Source organism: Anarrhichthys ocellatus, unplaced genomic scaffold (assembly GCF_004355925.1).
Source record: "Anarrhichthys ocellatus isolate YVR2014 unplaced genomic scaffold, GSC_Weel_1.0 scaffold78, whole genome shotgun sequence".
Taxonomy (NCBI): domain Eukaryota; kingdom Metazoa; phylum Chordata; class Actinopteri; order Perciformes; family Anarhichadidae; genus Anarrhichthys; species Anarrhichthys ocellatus.
The window spans coordinates 1,689,620-1,709,985 of NW_022280108.1; the positions used below are offsets into that span (position 1 = coordinate 1,689,620).

Sequence of the window (20,366 nt, forward strand, 5' to 3'; positions counted from 1 at the left end):
GTCGAAAAAAGTCATAAAAGTCATAGTATAGCATGTTGAAAAAAGTCATAAAAAAGTCATAGTATAGAATGTCGAAAAAAGTCATAGTAAAGCATATCGAAAAAAGTCATAAAAAAGTCTTAGTATAGAATGTCGAAAAAAGTCATAAAAGTCATAGCATGTTGAAAAAAGTCATAGTATAGAATGTCGAAAAAAGTCACAGTATAGCATGTTGGAAAAAGTCATAATAAACAGTACATTTTACATGTGATGGGTTAGTGGTATGGATGCTATAAATTTCTTCCTGGCATTTGTCCAAAAACTTGCATTTCCCCATTTACTCGGTAGTTTAACACCCGGGCGTAACGAAACCTTTGCGCGACATCGAGCAGAAGTCGGTCGGGGTTGTCCTTTTTTCAGAGTATGTCAAATCTGATTCCATAAATAAACACAGAATCACACTATTCACCTACACAATGAAAACATTCATGCAAACCTATTATAAAGCCTTTGGAAAATATACATAACGACAACGAGCTACAAAATTGAATACATCGGAAAGTGGCATATGCATTTACAAGACTTTCCACTACTTTTTACTCCATAGCCTTTATCGTCGCTAAATAAATGTATCAACATTTAATACTTTTTAAGATCCTGATATGACAAGCAGTTGTTTTAGGAAGGCTTTCCTCCTCATTTCAGAACTTTTCACTTTGAGTCTGGACTATGAGACTTCAATGAGATGCTGGGATGGTTTAACTGCAGCCCCCTGCATATGAATGGCTTTCAAGGAAAAATCTGATTAGCCTCTTCATCCCCAGGGTGCTTCAGGCTATGTGGTGGTTTAATTAAATGTTTGAATGTATTGAAGCTCTGAGGGGGCAAAAGCCACATGATCCTGCTTCACCTGAAGAGCCTGAAAGATGCACAGAAGAAAGGACTTCCTCTACATTCCTCCCTCTTTAACGGGTAAAAAAAAGGCTTCTATGTCCATATAACCAGTCTATTATCTAAGCACTCACACACAGAGGATACTACTAATACTATTACACATGATTCCACAGTTGACGGCAACAAACCAATGAGATCGTAGCACCGTTTTGATTGGAATAAAATGTTGCTATCATTGAAATATTTGCATAGTGCTGTGTAGTATAAAATAGAAACTTCAAACATGTTGTTGTAAATCCGGTGCAGAGACATTCATGTACCTTTGGGTAGAGACGTACAGTCAGCTCTCATCAGGAATCAGTCTCATCCCGTTTCCTCTTCCCTGAGGAGCCTTCTTTAGAGCGACTCCACCACTGCAAGTCAAACTCCTCTCTGATGTGACAAGGCTGCAAGGTGAAGCAGATGAGAGGGTTCATTTTCTAGCTTTAGGATAAAGCACACACACAACTAGGTTGCAATATAAAACATGTTCATTCTGAATGTGCTTTATCAAAGGGCTTCTTTGGCTCGTCTGACAGACGCTTTTGTAACTACAGAACAGAAAATGTATAATTAATGCCTTTTTTGACAGTTATTAATGGGAGAGGGGGAAAAAGTAACAGACTGTAGAACAGTATGCAGCAATCATGGCAATTTTGTCCTGTTATCATTAATACTTGCTCAAAGTCCACTTATGTGTTTGCTATAAGTAGAAGCTTCTACTGTCTACTATTTATAGATGTGTTTATACATGATACAAAACGTACTTTTGTCTCTGTGAATTAAGGCCTTAACACTCCGTGGACATTACGAATTAATGACAAATGCCGAATACTCCCCGGCAATGCGAATTTGCACTTTTTCGACAAAAAGTTTGAATAGTTTTACAGGTAGAGGAACAACTACCAGGATCCTAGTGACAGCGTCTGTCAGTCTGTCTGAGCTACTGTCAGCGTTTCCTTTTAGCTAAATGCTCGGAGTGAATTTGAGTTTCCTCTAGTAAACATAAGGCAGTGAATATGTCTGGGGCTTTTATTGTGAAAGGTGAGAACAGAAGGATCTGGTCTGCGCTGCCCATGTCGAGGTTGAAATGGCAGTTGCCTCTCAACAATATAATGATGGTCCATTTAGAGTCATATAGACCATAAAGCAGGGCGGGGCTTACTGTGATTGACAGCTCGCTGTCTCTAAGTCGCTTTCGTTCATTGGTTGTAAAAAAAGCCAAAAGATGGTGTGCGAGTCGGTGCTTCTGGTTGTACCCGTCTCGAGGACTTGATCAGCGTTGCAGAGCGAACACTTGAGTGGCTGATGTCCGCGGCCCTCTCTTCTCGCTCCAGCAGGATCCTGGTTCTGGGGATGTCACTCCACGACACACCGAGGCCCGGCTGCACCTCCCCGCCGACACTTCTCGTGACGTGGTTTGTAACCTGCAGGCCCAGACCCCATCATGTTTAGTCTTTGGTTGGATTATCACAACATTTTATCATTGTGTTTTATAGTTTAGTGTAGCTTGTGAGAGATAGTTCAAGCTTTGGAAGAGAAAAGAAAAACAGCAGATTGTCCTACTTTAATCAAAGGGAACCATGAAACAGCCGATCAAATTATCTTTATCCCACTTGAAATAACTCAATGATTTAAGGGGAAGTCTTCTTTGCTGCATGCTAATGTGATTAGTTCATATCTTACATTATTATAACCTCCAGTCACACACCTGCACTAACAAACGGATTGAATGTTCTTGAATCATGTAATTGTCAGCAACCTCTTGTTTTTAATCGTGAGTTGGTCTTCTTAGACTAAAGAAAGTTTACTTTTCATTCCAGGTCTCAAAGCAATAACGAGAGGAAGTGTGAAGTTTGTTCAGAGTTCAGAGGGACTCTGGAGATGCATCTTGCATTCAGAGCAGTCAAGGACTGTGTCGTCCTTACCAGAGCAGCCACATTGAAGTCCTTTGCCATTGTCTTAAGAACTCCTGCCACTTGTATCATCAAGGACATGCCTGCAGGCAGAGGAAGGTTTGTTCATGTACAGAATATACAATGTCTTTCTCCATGCAGTTCAACAGTCAGGCTACAGATATTGTTTTTTGGGGAGTCTTTAATGTTCTTACGGTTGACTCATTTTGTTTTCAGCAATGTTGGCAGCGCAGCTCTGGAGACGGCAATGTCGGTCCGTCCACGGCGTATTAGAGGGACGGCCATGAAGCCTTCATGAATTCTAATTACTTCGTTAATCACTGAAACATCTGCACAGAAATGCACTGCTGGTTTGGTTTTGTCGTGTTTTTCTTGTGTAGCAAAAGGTCTACAGCTGCATGTCGTTGTGCAGAGCTCGGCCGGCTCTTGTTGATCACGTGACAGATTGCTGTATTTGTGGTTTTGTCTTCCCTCCTGCTCCCGGCTTGTCCTGAAACACGGACCGGGGTCTCATTTGCTCACGCTTTGTAGGCGTGACTTTATTTGCCGTGTCATCACCATTCGTATCTTTACAACCAATATGTTTATTGTTAAATTGTTTACTCGAACGTTCTAGCTTCTTATTTCTGCTCTCTACGTGCTCCAGATGGATGCATTCAACTTTAAAATGTAAACTTTTCTTTTTAAGTGTTGAGAAAGTCAATGAGTAATCATGTTGAATAATATAATGTAATATATATAATCAAGCAGCCCTAACAAGCAGCCACATATACTGAAAGGATTCCTTTTCTATTTCCTGACATGACCACTTCATTTATGATTCACTACAAGATGATGGAATTAACTGAGCTGATTGTCTTGGTCTTTAACCTCCTATCTGTAGAAACAGTCTTTTGTTTGGTCTGGTTTTCTATTGGAGCAGACCTGCTCCTGCTGTGTGGAGAACAAGAAAGTGCTTCAAGGAAAATGAACGATATCTGTCTTCTAACAAACGTCTCAGAGCTCAAGCTGAGGTTGCTCATGCGTTCATTCAATCATAGTTTAATCACACTTGAAACTTGTTCTACATAAACCAGTGGCGTTTGCTTAAAGTGGCTGTAAGATTTAACAAAACACCCCATGAATCAGCAAATCGGCTATTTTTGATTGTTTTCAGATACGGTTTAACTACGTTTTTTGTCTTTTCACAGGTGTTCATTCAGGTTTATTTCAGATTTGAACCCTTTGAACCCAGCAGTATTGAGTGATTGTTTAATTAGATCACAGTTTAGGATCTTTCTATAAACCAATATTTTGCAATTAAGTTCATTTGGATTAACAACTTGAATCATTTCGACTCTCAAAATGTGAGAATTAAGTTGAAGCAGCTCCAAGGTTCATGAAAACGGCTCTTTACTCTCAATGTGACGGTTCAGGGTTTTAATGTGACGAGCCGAACTTTTCAGTGTTACTGTCACACTTTCTCACGACTGGAACTTACTTGTATGTCACACTTGCAAAAGATGTATGGGGACCGTGTTGTGATATGTATTATATATTTGTTAGAGCTTACAGCCTCAGGTGGGATGATGCAGAAGAAGATATCACCTTCATTTTGTTTGCCTCCCAGTAGAGGAGCGATAACAGCTGACACCGAGTCCACGATCACCGCCTTGACAGAGCCGCCGCCAACACACGCCTAATACCAAATGTGACAAAATTACATTACTGAGACTTTGATCCGTCTTCTCTCATATGTTCCCTGGGTACAACAGGACTGTTGGTGTATTCTAAGCAAAAAGGGAGGGGGGGGGGGAGTAACCGCAAACAAACCTGCTGAAGTCTGCCACCACGAAGACCGTACAGACAGTCGAGTAGAGAGAAGACGTTGAACAAACGGAAGATGTGGATCCTCTGAAGAGCCGCCATCTGCGAGATGACATTGTGTTTGACGTTGTGTTTCACGTTGTGTTGTATAACGTAATATTTAGGTCAAAGCTCAACCCTCCATCAGCTCACCTGCTCTTCTGTGTTACTGGTTTCAGCTTGCAGCATCTGAAGCAAGCGGCTGGCAGTCAGCCCTCCTGTCGTATCGATAAATATAACGCTCTGTTTGAGCTGGTAGGAAATGTGCACTGCCACGCCGAAGCACACCTAGAAGACAAGACGGCCGCGCAGGGAATAGTTTATGATAGCGTAGATAACTTGTGTTAGCTAAACTCCGAGAAGAATTGTTTCAGCAGAGTACAACTTGTTATTCTATAGGCGAGGAGGGAATTTCAAAGAAAAAAGAGGGAATTTATGAGGCGGAAATGATCAGTGATGGAGAGGGAAGGCAGGAAAAGCTCACCTGAGATTTGCCACTTCCCGGGCCTCCAGACAGCTCCGTTATCTCTCCAGTATACAAGCCGGAATCCAGCAGCTTATCTAAGCTGCAACAAAACAAGGTGCAATTTATTACTCACAACTGCCATCCCATGTAATAAACAATTAAGTCCACGGCCGACCGCGGAGCCAACAACAAGCTGCAGTTGGGTGAGGATAATAAAAACAGAGCATGCATCAGGCTCCGGAATATTCTTCAGGTGTTCGGCCAATTCCTAATTTCACTGCTGCTTATCAAGCACTGGCTGCTCCCTTCAAATTTAATCGATCAAAAATACTTGGCTTTTCTTTCATTTGTGTGTGTGTGTGTGTGTGGTTTGTTCTAGTCTAATGGGTGTGTCTACTGAAGATATTTGGCACTAATTTACATACAGTTCCAACAAAGAATAAAGTGAAAAACAATACATTGCTAAATGTAAAGTCTATACTTGTTTTAATATGCATGTACTGTTGTAATCAGGGGGACAACATAAGCAGAAGGGCCATTATTGTGTTTGTTTGTAATGTGATTTGATCCTCTTTATATGCTCTCTTTAACACCACTCTGCTCAAAGAATTCCCATTTCACCACCCACAGTCTGCACCTCTTCCTTTAGAACAGCAGCATTGGACGTGTGCAGATGGGTACGCTCTGTATTCACAGGACTCGTTGTGGGTTCTTTGGGGCTGCCGAGGTAAATCTTCCCTGAGCTCCACCTTCACACACCCCTGACCTCCTCTTCTTTTTATGAGTTCACACAGCAAGAAATTTACGCAACGAATCACTGGAGGTCCGTTCATTTCCTACCGAGCTGATACAGAGGTTTAAAGAGGGCCACGGTGGCACAAGTTTCACAATCAGCCGTTAACGGCCAATAGCATTGCTGTGCTACCTTAACCTCCCTTTACCGATCTCATTTCATTTAGTGAACAATAGTTCTGCTGAGCAAGTGCACAGTGGGTGTCAGGTTTCTTTAGAGCGAACGAGGAATTTCAAGAGCTCCGATTTCTTTTCCTGTTAAAAGTTTTTTTTGGGGAGTTTTTACTTTTCCAATGCGAGGGTGCGAGGTGAGAGCTGGACAGACTGGAAAGCCCTTTGAGGCCAATTTGTGATTTGCCATATCGGGCTATATTTTCATTCTAAATACTTTATTCGGTGGTCTTTATGAAGGCCAATCAGAAGAACCGATCAGATGACACAAAACACACGAGACAGTTTCTCTATTCGCTGCTAACATGGCTTCACTGGAGTTGTGTCTCTCAGACTGTAGCGCCGCCATTGTGCCTCGCGGTTATGTACGGACACGGTATTTAGATCAGTCACTGTGTTATGTTTAATCACGCAAGCATCCAACACCCGAGGTGCAACAACAACATTGGTCCATTTCCCCAATGCAACACATAACTCGCACAGTTACAGGCTACCGCTCCGTTAGCCGACCGCATACAGCGGAAAAAAACCCAGAGGCACTCAGCAAAACAAAAGCAGCGTGCACGATTCACTCTCTTTGAAAACAAGTACAAAACAGAATGTGTTCTGTCTGAGAGCCGAGTGGAAGCAATCCCTAAATCATGCTCTCAATTTTGAATTTAGCACCTCATTCAAACATTCAGGAGGAAGTTTGGCAGAAGGTTGTGACCTCATGATGACATCAGCAGGGTGTCTATATATACACATTTATACAAGACCCTTGTGTAATTGTCTACCAGCTAATAAATGGAGCAGGGTAGAAACAACAACCAGGACCAAGCCAGACAGCTGAATTACCCCGTAATAGCCGGCTCACTCCTTTCGCAGGAGGTCGCCCAAAACTGCTCAGAGTCTGAACTGAGGAAGGAGCTCCTCAAAGAACTGGAGGAGGCTAGAGAGCAGGTGGCTCAGCCAGCTCGAAGAAGAGTACAAGGACAAGATCTGGGAGCAGGAGAAGGAGGCTCTTGAAAATGAGGTGGAGGAGCTGAAAGCTAAGCTGCAAAGTGAAACCCTCAGCGGCTGTCAGGAGGAGAAGGTGACGCAGCTTACCACCGAACTGGAGAGACAGGTGATGGAATCAGACTCTCTCCAGAAACAAGTGGAGACGAATGAGCTCCTACAGGAGAAAAACAGCACCCTGCACGAAGAAGTGAGGGAGCTCAAAGCGGCTCACGCAATCAGTCAAGAAAAGTTCTCAGCAGAGATCCAGGTTGAGAAAGATACAAGTGAAGCTCTCCAACAAGAACTTGAGAAGCTGAAACTTTCAAATACAATCAATCTGTGGAATGAAACTGAGCTCGAGGCTGAAAGAGAAAAGAGCGACATCCTTCAGAAACAGCTTGAGAAAGAGAACCAGTCCAAAGCTGAAAAGACCAAAGAAGACCTGGAGGCCATGAAGCAGCTGATGGCTGAGAAGAAAAGTCTGGAGGAGGAGATCAGGACCCTGAAGGACCACGCTTCTGAGAAAGAGAAGACGTATTTGAAAGACCTGAAAGAAAAACAGGACTCAACCAACCAGGAGCAGGTCAGTAAGCTCCAGGCTGAGGAGGTCTGTCAGGGCAAGGGCATAGAAGAGGAGCAAGACGAGACCAGGGAGCAGCAGAAGAAGGCTCTCATTGATCCACCAAACCCTGAGGTGCTGACACACTCTGAGGGGAAGAAAAACAAGAACGTTCCATGGGTTCGAGTAAGAATCCTGCAATGTAATGTAATATAATGTAATGTAATATCAAATGATAAAATCTATATTTAATATAATATAATAAAATCTACATTTAATACAGTAATATTAAAATGTTTGCCTGTTTAGTTGTACTTTTTTCCGTACAGTTGAGTTGATGACACAAAGCATTCCACTTGTGTTGGTCTGTTTTTAAAGAATCTGCTATTTTGTTTATTTATTAATTTTTTCTATCAGCTTACAAGTTCCTCTACTTTTAAACAACGAGAGGTGAAATCGTGAAAAGAAACCAGCACCTCTAAAGCAACAGCAGTGTTGTGTGTGTGTGTGTGTGTGTTTTCGATGTTATGAAGGCGGCTCTATTTTAACCTGGCTATATTGCCATGGCAACTTGCTGCTGCAGCCCTAACAAGAGGACTACGGAGCCAGATTTGGGATTAGCGAGGTAACTTCAGGGTGAACCCTGGTCTTACAGTCTTACGCTGGTGGTTCACTTCTTAGCGGGGTGGATTGCTAAAATGGAAATTAAAGCTGCACACCTAACCTGTGGAGCAGTATCAAATATAATACAGAGCGTTGGATCCACAATAAAAGTGTATTATTATTATTATTACTGTAGTAATAGGGAGATGTGCAGAACGTGGTTTTATATGAGAACATCTGGTGCCAAAATGCAGCACTGAATACAGGGAAGCCACATTTGGGGAGTTTAGGGATATGATAAAGCCCCAAAAATGCAATTCATTTGAGAGAAAAATAATAATAATAATATTTCCTTCAGCTTCAACAGGGCCTTCACGGCCCGACATTGTCTCCGTACAAGAGCCATTGTGTTTTGATGTTTATATTGTTTTAAGTACCAAACCTCTATGCTTTGTGTGTTGACCCAAATATGTCCAAACACGGAATACCAAACAACTGCTGCATCAGCAACACACAGTCAAACTCTACATTATTTTATACTGATTTAAGTTGCAATCTAGTTAGTAGTTAGTGGAATTCAGTATTATTATTATTATATATTAGAAAAATACACATAAAACACGGATGCTTTAGAGAATTGAAGATGTATTTCACCAAACTGCAGGTATTTCCATCAGCACCAGCTGTAAAAACAAGGTGTGTTGCTGTTGCATTTCTATTCGATCATCACCAAGATAACGTTTTCCGTCGTACCGCTTTACCCATCTGTTCTTTCAGCACTGGAATGTTTTGATTGGTCTGTGTTGACGTTCAGCGATCTGTGTAGTTTGTGGAATCTCATCATTTCCGCCTGCTCGTGTGGTGACGGATGTCACAGCGGTGCAGTTGAATCTACATAGACAAGGTCCCTCAGCTTGAAGGTTAAGCCTCGCTGGTTAAGAGCGGCTCTCATCACCCACAGCGTGATCGTGAAGAGGAGAATTGGTGGCGACGGACATGCTGCCATTATTCCTGCCTCCTCCGACGATGGAGCGAAGAGAGTTTCAGCAGGTTGTGTTCTTGTAAGAGCTGCGAAGGATGAAAGCGATTTTCCTTGAAGAGGCACAGATTCTGAGGCTGCACTCAGCAGGGATGCACCGGTACCGGTACTGACTCGATCGGTTGGATCGGGGCAACAGGGCCAATCAGCTCAATTCTATGTTCATAAAATGATATACATTATAAACTGGAATTTTAATCCCTCTTTATATTTTGACCAATTTGTTAATGCAGCAAAAAGGTTTACACTGGAATTGAGTTTTTTTTACCAAGTAGCTGGTGTACAAATGTATTACTTAAAAAAAATAAATCATACCTATCTATTTATTTATTACATTCGGTTTTACAAAGTCGGGAATATCTAAGTCAAGCCTGATGTTGCCATAAAATATTGATCCCAGTCTCTTCTACACAGTGAGGCAAACACAAGCAGCAACCTCCAGACAAGTGAAGTCAAAGCTTCATGTGTTAAAGCTGCATTCTCTCTAGTGTCCACCAGGGGGCGACTCCTCTGGTTGTATAGAAGTCTATGAGAAAATGACTCTACTTCTCTCTTGATTTATTACCTCAGTAAACATTGTAAACATGAGTTTATGGTCTCAATCTCTAGTTTCAAGTCTTCTTCAATACAGCATGATGTTCATTTAGTACATTATGGTCCATTTAGAGTCAAACAGACCATAAAGCAGGGGATGCTTTAGGGCGGGGCTATATGGTGATTGACAGGTATCTACAGAGCAGTATACAGCGTCTCTATCTCACTCCTTTGCATTCCAAAAATGGTCACATACGGTCACTGGTTGCAAAAAACAAGATGGCGACGGCCAAATCGGCAAACTCAAGGCTTCAAAACAGTAAACCATAAACCAATAGGTGACATCACGATGACTACGTTCACTTCGTATATACAGTCTATGGGCATTCCGTCAAACACTGGTATTGGATCGGTCCTCATTATCGGCTGATACCCAAAGCCCAAGGTATCCGTGTATCAGGACTAAGAAGCTGGATCGGTGCATCCCTACTCATCAGTGACATCAGAGTACTGTGCCGTCTTTGGACCTAAAGGTCTTTATCTTAGCGTATGACTGGAGAGGAAGCAATGAAGAGGCTCGAATTCTGTTGTTAAAATGATAACTATCTATAGAACGATCCTCCCCGTGATACCTTGAATTCTTGAAGAAAACTGGTTTACGAGGAATCAAAAAATGTAGAAAAGTCAAAGTAAATGTTGAGACCGCGTTTAACAACAGCAAAACTACATCAAGACATCCGTTTACAAACTCACACATCTCGTCAAGCATAATCCAAGTCTCATTTATCAAGTCGCACGCTCTCTACTTCCTGAACACGTGGATCTGTTGCTAAAACCATACAATCTAAATCACTTTGGACTAATAACACATCTGTGCAAGACTGGTTAAGCAGAAGTGTTTTAAATAGTGAGGTTTTCTTCAAGGATTCAAGGTCACAGGGTGAGTAATTGGCATACAAATGGTGATAATTCATTCTAGTCTAGTTTTGTTGTGACACTTTGTTATCCCTGTGGACAGACATTTCCTTCCTGCTGCCATACCCAGAAATCTGGATAATAATTGAAACAAACAATGGAACTAAACAGCGTCACACTGGTGTCTTTTGCAGCTTCCTTGTAAAGGTGGCTGTGGGCTCATGAGCATTTCTAATGACAAGGGTTTGACAGAAGACATTATTTGCTCTTTTTAAATAAGGTTTCAAGTGACTGAGGCTGAATCTTATCACTTGATCGCACCCAAACATTTCTACAAGCAGCATTATAATATCAATGTGTCATTACACCATCAGGTGTTGACAAAAATATTACGTGGGCTCCACAAGCTGATGACATCAATAAAGCCATTATCATAGCTTATCATCCACCCTGTTGCTTTGACAAATCCCCGCAGCAGCAGATCTGATAAGGTTTCTTTCTGTTTGTCTGTGTTTGATTGTCTCTCTGTGGCTGAAAACAAAATGAGCGCCATCTATCATTCGTTATTAAGGATTATACTGCATTTGTTTGTTCGGACTTGGGCTGTGATGGAGGTGTGTGAAATGCAAGTAGCATTAGTGTGCTTCTATGCTGTCAAAGACGTCTTGATGATATTTAAGGAGACAGCTAAATAATGGTTAAACTCTTGTTACCTACCTACTGTGCATTTCAACATAGAGATGTAAGTATGAAGGTTCAACACCACATTTGGTTATTGTTATTATGTTATGTTTGGAAGGTTTTCTTTAAGCTCTTTTGATTTCAAACTGACATTTCTATTCGTTGCTTGAAATAAAACCAAAAACTCTACATCCATCACCTTCTTTTTATTCCTTTCTGGGCTCACGACATTCATACATTGTGCATATATCAAAGAGCCGGGAGAAGAAAAGGGAAACAGACATTCAAATAATATGCCAAAAGGTGTCGAGTAGCCGACGTGACTGAGAAAGCTGAAGAGAAGTCCAAACAGTGTTTATAGCCTTCAGGGCTTCTGGCTTCATCTCATTCAGGCTGCATTCCCTCAGAGAAACGCTGCTCTTATAATGAATATCGTTTGTTTTTTTACATTCGGTTCACTGATTCTGTTGCAGAGACCAGCGAGATCTTCTCTTCCGTCTATGCAGCCGATCAGCTGAGAAACCTATCTTCACACTCAGCATTAGCCGGTAAAGCAGGAAATATCATCCTGCATCAACAGATTACAGAACCTACAGAATGTATTACAGGGCTGATGTATTGGGGGGGCCGAGACCCCTTGATTGACACTTGAGACCCCCCTGAAAGCCTCAATTACTTGGGGTCCCTTAATCATTAAACAATTATCTTTCACTTCGCAATTATCACTAAACTGTCTCTAAAAGCCTACTAACGCTCAGCAGCTTTCATTATTCAAACTGCAAAAACACGTAATCACAAATATGAATAGTGAGTGTGAGAGACGATCTTCAGCTGTGACACAGTTACGTCTGTTTGTGGACCTAAGTGGATGCATTTGATCCAGTGCCTTTCGTGAGAAGCTGGGTTAAAGCAGGACGTCGTCTCTCCTCTTCTTGGACACCAGGGCGGCGACTAGAAGAAGCCGAGCCGAGGTCTACGTATCGGGTTTGAGCGTGTGCATGTGTATTCTGTCACAGGACGTAGTTGTGTGAGTGGCCTTATTGTTAACCATATAATCCTTAGTGAGCATCCTAGTTGCCTTGGCTGGCATCCATTACATCCCGTATATGGAGTCTGTGGAGGACTTCAGCAAAACACTGGAGGCTCCGATTGCCACCAGTTATTTCTCACACTGCTGCACCTCCTACACTTAGTGTATGTGTTTTTATTCTGTCTCTGCGTAAACCACGAGCCCTACTGACTGTAAGTGTGACACCGTGGACAGCAAAGAGCATCATTCACCAGTTCATCTTCTCACCAGTAGAGCGCAGCCAAGACACACTAATCACACATGGCTGATTCACTTTCATGTCACTAATCCACAGCACTAACTCATTTATGAAAAGCACTTAAAGAGGAGCCACAGAGAGCAAAAAAACAAACACCTGTGGTCATTAATTATGCTGTAAGAGTGAGTTTATGTGTAGAAAAGATACCCTGGTATAAATGACGCCATGCTGGCCCATTTCACAGAGCTGACCCGGTCCATGTGTCCCGGCTGAGGAATACTTCTAAAAGTGGAGAATTGATCTGCTCCGCTTTGACTGAATTCAGATAAGTGTGAGGTCAGCACACGTCTCATTGGGACGCTCTGTCTCTCAGCAGGGCTGTGATCCTTCAAGTCATTTCGATTTTAACATGTAACGCCAAAATGTTTTGAAGGACTTGTCAGCGATGTTCTGGTTGTTTTTTTTTGTGGAAAGTAGTCTAGCTCGAAGGCAAGTTACTGCAGCTGATATATATCAGAAGCCACTTTAGGCTGCGTCTACGAGCCAAATGGAACAAGCGAAGAAGTCGCTCTCGCTGCTAAAATGTTGCTCACACGCCAGGTTTAAAACACTCTGCTGTATTTTTAACTGCAGCTGCCACACTCCACGTGCACTTTCTACTTTCACAGTTCAATGCAAATTGCATTTTAACGGCACTGAAAAGACTTTAGTTTGATAAAAATGGATCGATGAAGAGGAATCTGGTTACAAAACATCTTGTGATGCACAATACTATTGATCTGATGCGTTTCCCTGTGACTGTGGACGGTCTGTGCTGGTCTGCAAAGCTGAAGAGCAAAAATGTCAAAATCGATGCACCTGACTTAATGATGAATAAAATGCAGCCGTTGCTCCAACAATGCTGGTTTAAGCACAAATCAAATAGGTGCAACATGTAAATTGTTTTGTTTGCATCGACTATGTCCTGCAATTTTCCAAACACACAAAATACCGCTACTACTACGACTACGCAAATCAAATACTTGAATCTGAAATATCATCAGGTGGCACTGAAGAAGAAGCCACGAAGAATAGCAAAAATAAGCATCACCACAAATTCACTTTTGCCTCTAAACTGAACACTTTTAATTCAATATGTGGAGAACTGTCCTTAGGAATACATATTTGCTTTTGGAGGTGAATCTTCCTTTAAGCTCTTGTGGCACGAAGCCCGCCGTTAAATCCCCGAGACAAAGCAGTGTGCTGTGCTGTGTGTGCAGAATCGTCTTTACCTGGGATTTCCAGTGGAGAGGATGGCTGTCGAGCGCAATAGTTCTTCATATAGATCAGCGCCTGACACGGGGAACGCCGTGTGTTGGGCCAGCAGCACTCGGCGGATGGCAAACAGAGCCTGAAATAGAGAAATGTACAGCACACGAGGGTCACAGCAGGGACGGGGCAATATCGGATACTATCGCAGATAAAAAGACAAGTCACTCACAGTAAGTCGATTGTGGTGAAATTCCATTATCGGGAAAATCAAGAATATTGTCACATGAGTGACAATGATGACAGCGTGACTTTAAAAAAAAGAACAGACTCACAAACCAGTCACCTAACGAATAGTTGTAACTTCAAAGAGAGATGATTTTCTTTCATTGCTTTGTGATCGTAGATTTACGAAGATATACTTCGATTCTTTTGCTGCTTGACTAGACTTCACTGCAGATTTTGGAATGACTTTAACCTAACTAAATAGTACTAAACTATGTTTACATTTAGACTGGATTATGTCCAACAACAAACATCTACTCAGATGGGGGGGGTTGCATTCTGATTATGCATCAATAGAGCCCAAAACAGGCCTCCATGACAGATTGTCAATGTCCATGAGAGCATGTATACAAATCAAAGGACAACATCATTAGTATGGAGTATATTCTGTATGCATTCATACTTGACATGCATCAAACAAACTGATCTCAGATTGTATGCGTGTATTATGCAGCTGAAGGTGCACGGAGCTCGCTGGAGCGTGCGCTGCTACGTCCTGCAAATGAAATAAGAGTTTTTAAGGAGACCCGGCTCCTCAGAAGGTTCTGTGCAACAAACCATGGAGGGCTTCAGGTTATAGCGGGAGATAAGAATGCTACAACTGTTTTAAAAATATCACGCTGCACTCTGCTCACATACTCTGACAAATAGTCTTTTTTTTTTTTTTTTTTATAAATCTGGGCACAAAAAGGATGTATTGCAGGTCTAAATTGAGTGGAGAAGTTTCAATACTCTTGGTAGCGGGTTATTCTGATGAGTCTCTTCCTCTTGGCAGAGCGGGTTTCCTCCTGCCAAGTTCATGTCCAACAGCATGAAATGTATTTTGGGAAAATAAGGCAAATCTGTTGGGTCTCAATTAGTGCGAACACTGTTGCCCCAATTTGGGACGTGGGCTCATAGGATGGATGTGTTTTTAGATAGAAAGCTTGCCTCGAGCAGCTTTAGTTTCAGGCTGCTTTCAGTCCGATGAGCATGTTGGGGAGCAGGTGACCTCGCGTCGACCTCCTAGCCATTGTAATGTGTGTGCACATCAATGGTTCAGATCAACAGCAGGAGTCCGATGGACCAGAGGGAGGCAGGTCATCAGCTCAGGGGATGCCTGCAGGCTGAACAAGCTGGTCAGGGAGTCTGGCTCGGGCCACTAGCATGAACCTGAACCCGCTGCAGGCAATGTAATGATCTCAATGAGGGGGGGGTACTTCCATTTATTCTGCGTTGAGTCATTAGAGGATGTACAGTCACAGAGGAGGGAGGTTTGATAGTCTACATAAAGTATGGATAAAACACCGTGCTATACATTTCAGACTCTTCTAAAGTGGCTCTCAGATGATTTTCCTGCACGTGTTCAGGCTGCACGTACAGACAGAGGATGTGTTGCTCACTGAGAAGCTCTCACTCATCTTTCCACCTCGAAGGCTTGGGTTGACTCCTGTGCCCTGTCCACCCACACAATTATTCACTGATACACTTTTATCTAGAAGGCCCTTCTGGGTCACTTTCCTTAATAATTGCACTCTCATATCTCTGAAAAAGTTTGGAGGAAAACACTATTTATGATCTTAAAAAAAAAGAAAACGTTTTCCGTTATCTATAAGAGGTCAGAACTGAGTTAGGCAGAATTTCTTTCATGATCTTTGCTCTCACTTGGTGGTTCTCTTAAACTAAAGGAGCTGGCCTCTCCTCGTGGGTTCAATCTGATTATGGCCCAGCCAATGAGACTTCTGTTTTACTTTTGCTTTCCTGATAGCTAGAAACTTTTCTATTATTTACCGCTTACTGTACAGGTACAGCTATATTAAAATATACTTATTTTACTTCTAAATAGATGCATTTAACTATTTTTCCAATGCAACTTCTGTTTTATCTCAGAATCACCTTTATTGGCTGAGTATATATATGCACGTACAAAGAATTTGACTTTGCATCTCCCTCAATGTGCTGACACAGAAATAGAACATGGACAAACAAAGGTAAAGAATAGACAGGATTGTTACGTGCATAAGTACTGAAAAAAATAGGTGTAAATATTATATAAATGTGTAAAAAACACCAATGACCAACAGTAAAATAAGAACTAAACGATCTTTATACAGGTCAAGTGATCTGTAAGCTGTAAGCTAACAAACAGTGCAAAGGAATGAATACTGTGTGGATGTACATGGACTGGATGACTATTTACAGTATGTACAATATACAGTATGTGCAGTGTGTAGGATTTATATTGAAATATCAATATTGCAATTTATATCTACAAGAAACGCTGCAGTCAATTTGTAATTGCTGAGTTGGTAAATACAATTAAATGTAGAAAAACAACTTTGCCGGGCTCGTTAACCAGGCGACCTGGCCTGCCACACGTGTACAAGCCCAGTGGGAAGTGTGCTTACACGACGGCTATCTTTTCTTCTTAATTGTAGCTCACCTAACTTATGCTGCGTGTGGGTGAAACTTTGTGAAAGATCAACATCATACTGGTCAGAGCTTCCCACTCTGCACTGTCGCTGCCAGGAATAACATGTGGGTGTCTTTGGTTTTTTGATTTGTATTCTTTCCAACACTGTCTCCAGTGATGTCCGTTATATGTTAAGAGGAAGATATGTGTTTGGATTAGGGGTTTAGTTGAAGCAGTGCATGTTTTTTTTAAACACCTCCTGGATTTAGAGAGTGTAATTATGTTTTTTATGGTTTAACTGGAAACTGACAATCCAATCTGGTGGTGTTCACTCACTGACATAAGAGATAAGATAGATCTTTATTAATTCTCAAGGAAATTCTTCAGAGTTTCATTGAAGATTACAAGAGAAGAACAGCTAAACAAAAACAATAGAATATAAACATACATAAATATATATAGAACAATTATTAAGTGTATAGTAATGAATACCGACGCCATTGCAAAATAGAACATAATAAGAGTACGGTAAATAAATAAAGTAAAAAATTCAAATAAAATACAAAAAGTAAAATGCAACAACAAAGACTAAATACAAGCGTAACAATATAAAGTGTATAAGAAGTGACTTTAACACCAGTGGCTGATGGAAACTAAAATAGAAAAGTAATATTGAGCACGATATTGAGAGAGACAGTCAATGATATTGTTGAAAGAAGTAGAAGAAAGTTATATTGCACATTAAATTTAAATGTAATATTGCACATGATAAGGTTATTACTGCAGAAAGTCATGCATAGTTGTCAGGGTCAATACACACAGTATTTAATCAATGCATTAATTAAATACCTTATATGACACAGTGCATCTCTGAGCAAGTTCCTCAATGTCAGATGAGACCACGTCCTCCACTGTGAAAACAAGACACCATGTTTGTTATTGTTGTTTTTAATTAAGACGGAAGCCTCTCCTCAACACACACAACTCACCTGTTGTAATACCAGCAGCACGCAGGTCACGGACTAAATCCTCATCCAGTCCAGGACACATTCCTTCTCTTAAGACGACCATGTTGTTGCATTTTTTCAACTGCTGGTTCACGTGAAAACTTTAAATATTTGCGCTTAAAGAAGAAGGCGGAAGTGAGGTAGCTAGCTAGCTTTACGAGCTGCTGCTAGCTACAGTTGTTTTTAGCTTTGCTGCTAACGTAGAATTGACGATATAACCAACTTGTTCTGCCTGCGTGGCCGCTGAAGACAGTAATAAATGGCTTTCCCGAAAGTTACCGATGTTAAAAAACCCTTACCGTATTTACTTTTGACAGACTGACGCTTTTACCAAACTTTTTCGACTTGCTTTAACGTTACATCAATATGCGAAGGCTTCAACTTCCTCCTCCTGCTTGCCGTAGTAAAGTGCTCTCGCAATGCATTTGGGGTAGTGTAGTAAGTATACTTCTCCAAAGTTTGTGTTAATATACAGATATACATATATACAGAATATAAAGAAAATCAACGAAGGAAAAAAAACACAGATTCAAACCAACATAGAACATACGACACATGCAACATACAATTAAATAACATGTAACACAAACAAGTGTCATTGTCTATGACTTGTTCAGTTCATCTAACTCTAACTAAGAAATGTTTCTATGGAGGTGCATATTAACTCCCATGTGTCGAATCATTCAGTCTGTTCTTTGTTTCACACCCAGACGTGTGAAAGGGTTTTTTTTCGCTCTCATAGACTCCCTGAAATAGATGTTGGTCCTTCAGTGCGTTATTGGCATTCCAGTCATCAATAAAAAGGATTTTTGGGTTCACATTGTCCCCGCTGCAGGAATCAGTATTGGAAGTGTGGAAGTGGTAATGGCACTTTGGATGCCGAGGACACTTATCTGAAGAGAGACTTCTCACTGGACCCTGATACACACTGATCCTCACCAGCTCAAACCCTCATTGACTTTGGTTCAGATTGTCACTCTTCCAGTACTCTCTGGTTCAACTCATGACCAATCTCTATTTGTAGTTCTTCTGTCAGCAGTGTCCCTTGAGCAAGACACTGAATCCTAGCCATCTATTTTTACTTTTTACTTATAATCTCCTTTTATTGTTTTAATGTCCTATTCGCAGATGGCTGCATTGCTTCTTCTGTTAAAGCGCTTTTAAATGTAATACGATTCCTGCTTTATAAATAGCGTCAGATTGATTTGATTAGATCCCCTGTGAGAGAAGGGGATACAAGAGAAAATATCTCAGGGATCAATAAAGAGTCCTGTGAACCATTAATATGCGAATATAATTCAATCCAAATGAATCAAATTAGAGTTTTGGATAAAGAGCTGATATCGAGTTAATCATTTCACGCCGTCTGCATGTATGAATACAGAGGTTGTACTTTGGTTTAGTGGAGTTTTGAATAAAATAAGCTCTGTACTCTCCATTATTGAAGGCTTATTTTGAAAAGTTATTTCTGCTTCCAGAATAGTCTCACGAGTACGTCGCCCTACCGAAGGCAGAGTGAAGACCCTCCACCTTACACACAATACGATGGAATATAATACTGTGAATAGTGTGCATGTTAAGGTTTACAGCAAAACATTCAATGAAGGCAGCATTTGAGTCAACCTCCAGTTCTGAAACGTGAAGCCAATGTTGAAGTTGCTTAAAGCTGCATTCTCTCTAATGTCCATCAGGGGGCGACTCCCTGATGGTGTGCTTTAGGGCGGGGCTACCTTGTGATTGACAGGTGTACCACAGCGTCAATCCTCCACAGTCCAAATATTGTCAATTCCGTTCACTGGTTGCAAAAAAAACAAGTTGGTGACTGCCAAAATTCAAGATGGCGATGACTAAAACGCTGAACCCGAGGCTTCAAAACGTCAGTCCAAAGACCAATGTGTGAAGTCACGACGACCACGTCCACTTTTATACAGTCTGTGCTTGAAACAGTAATCCCTGCATTGATATCTCCAACATGCGTTTGACACTTTATACACTTTATGCTGATCGTGTGTGCATATTACATAATATAACTTCCATGTAATTAAACATATGAAACAAGATGGTAGAAAAACACAGGATCACAATTTGTGCTTTGTTGCAAACAAAAAAGCTTTGCAGCTGTTCAGTGCTTTGGACATCGTTTTGGATCATTCTTGTGACAGACTATGGATGACGGCTGACAGTACGTATGGCATGTTCAGATCTTGCACTACCTTGTTATTTGCAAGTGCCTTCATCATTTGTAAGAATAACTTTGTCAAAAACAAATAAATAAGCTGTAGTAGCCTAAAGGTTCCCCTGACAGACGCGCAAAGAGGCAACCCAACTACAACTCAGCTCACCCAACCAAGGCATGAGCTGTAGCGCTCATGTTCCTGAAGATAACAGGCCAAGTTACCAACTTGCCTGTCACCGCACAAATACAAAAACCTGTTCACCACATCCCTCCTTGTATTACCCACTTGCTTACCCTATGAACCATGAATACCTACTGCACACTGTGCAGCAGCAGTCTTCAGGCTCCACCTGCAAGGTAACTGGGTCCAATACCCAGACACCCAACAGTCTGTGCAATGCTCTTGTTACAGAGTCCAGAACATGACCATGATCACCAGAATACAAAACCAGAAACCAAAACATGCAGTTATTAGGAAACACCAGAAACTAGTTTGCCTCAATAAAACCAGGAACAGAATTTAACACCACAGCAAGAGCAGCCCATACACAGCTAACATCACTGCCTCCATGTCCC

General features: G+C 41.4%; 1 protein-coding gene across 1 annotated transcript in view; it reads right to left on the reverse strand.

Annotated features, from left to right (window-relative positions):
- The window catches only part of rad51d (RAD51 paralog D), a 22,754-nt gene extending 4,701 nt beyond the window's left edge, over positions 1–18,053 (reverse strand). The window contains exons 1-10 of the mRNA XM_031874087.1: positions 17,597–18,053; positions 17,457–17,518; positions 13,954–14,072; positions 5,158–5,239; positions 4,827–4,961; positions 4,641–4,736; positions 4,416–4,506; positions 2,841–2,911; positions 2,172–2,339; positions 1,194–1,319 (exon numbers count right to left, since the gene is read on the reverse strand). Coding sequence (XP_031729947.1) covers positions 1,224–1,319; positions 2,172–2,339; positions 2,841–2,911; positions 4,416–4,506; positions 4,641–4,736; positions 4,827–4,961; positions 5,158–5,239; positions 13,954–14,072; positions 17,457–17,518; positions 17,597–17,678 — 1,002 coding nt within the window. The 5' untranslated portion in view covers positions 17,679–18,053 and the 3' untranslated portion in view covers positions 1,194–1,223. The remainder of the gene's footprint in view (positions 1–1,193; positions 1,320–2,171; positions 2,340–2,840; positions 2,912–4,415; positions 4,507–4,640; positions 4,737–4,826; positions 4,962–5,157; positions 5,240–13,953; positions 14,073–17,456; positions 17,519–17,596) is intronic.
- Between the last annotated feature and the right edge of the window lie 2,313 nt (positions 18,054–20,366).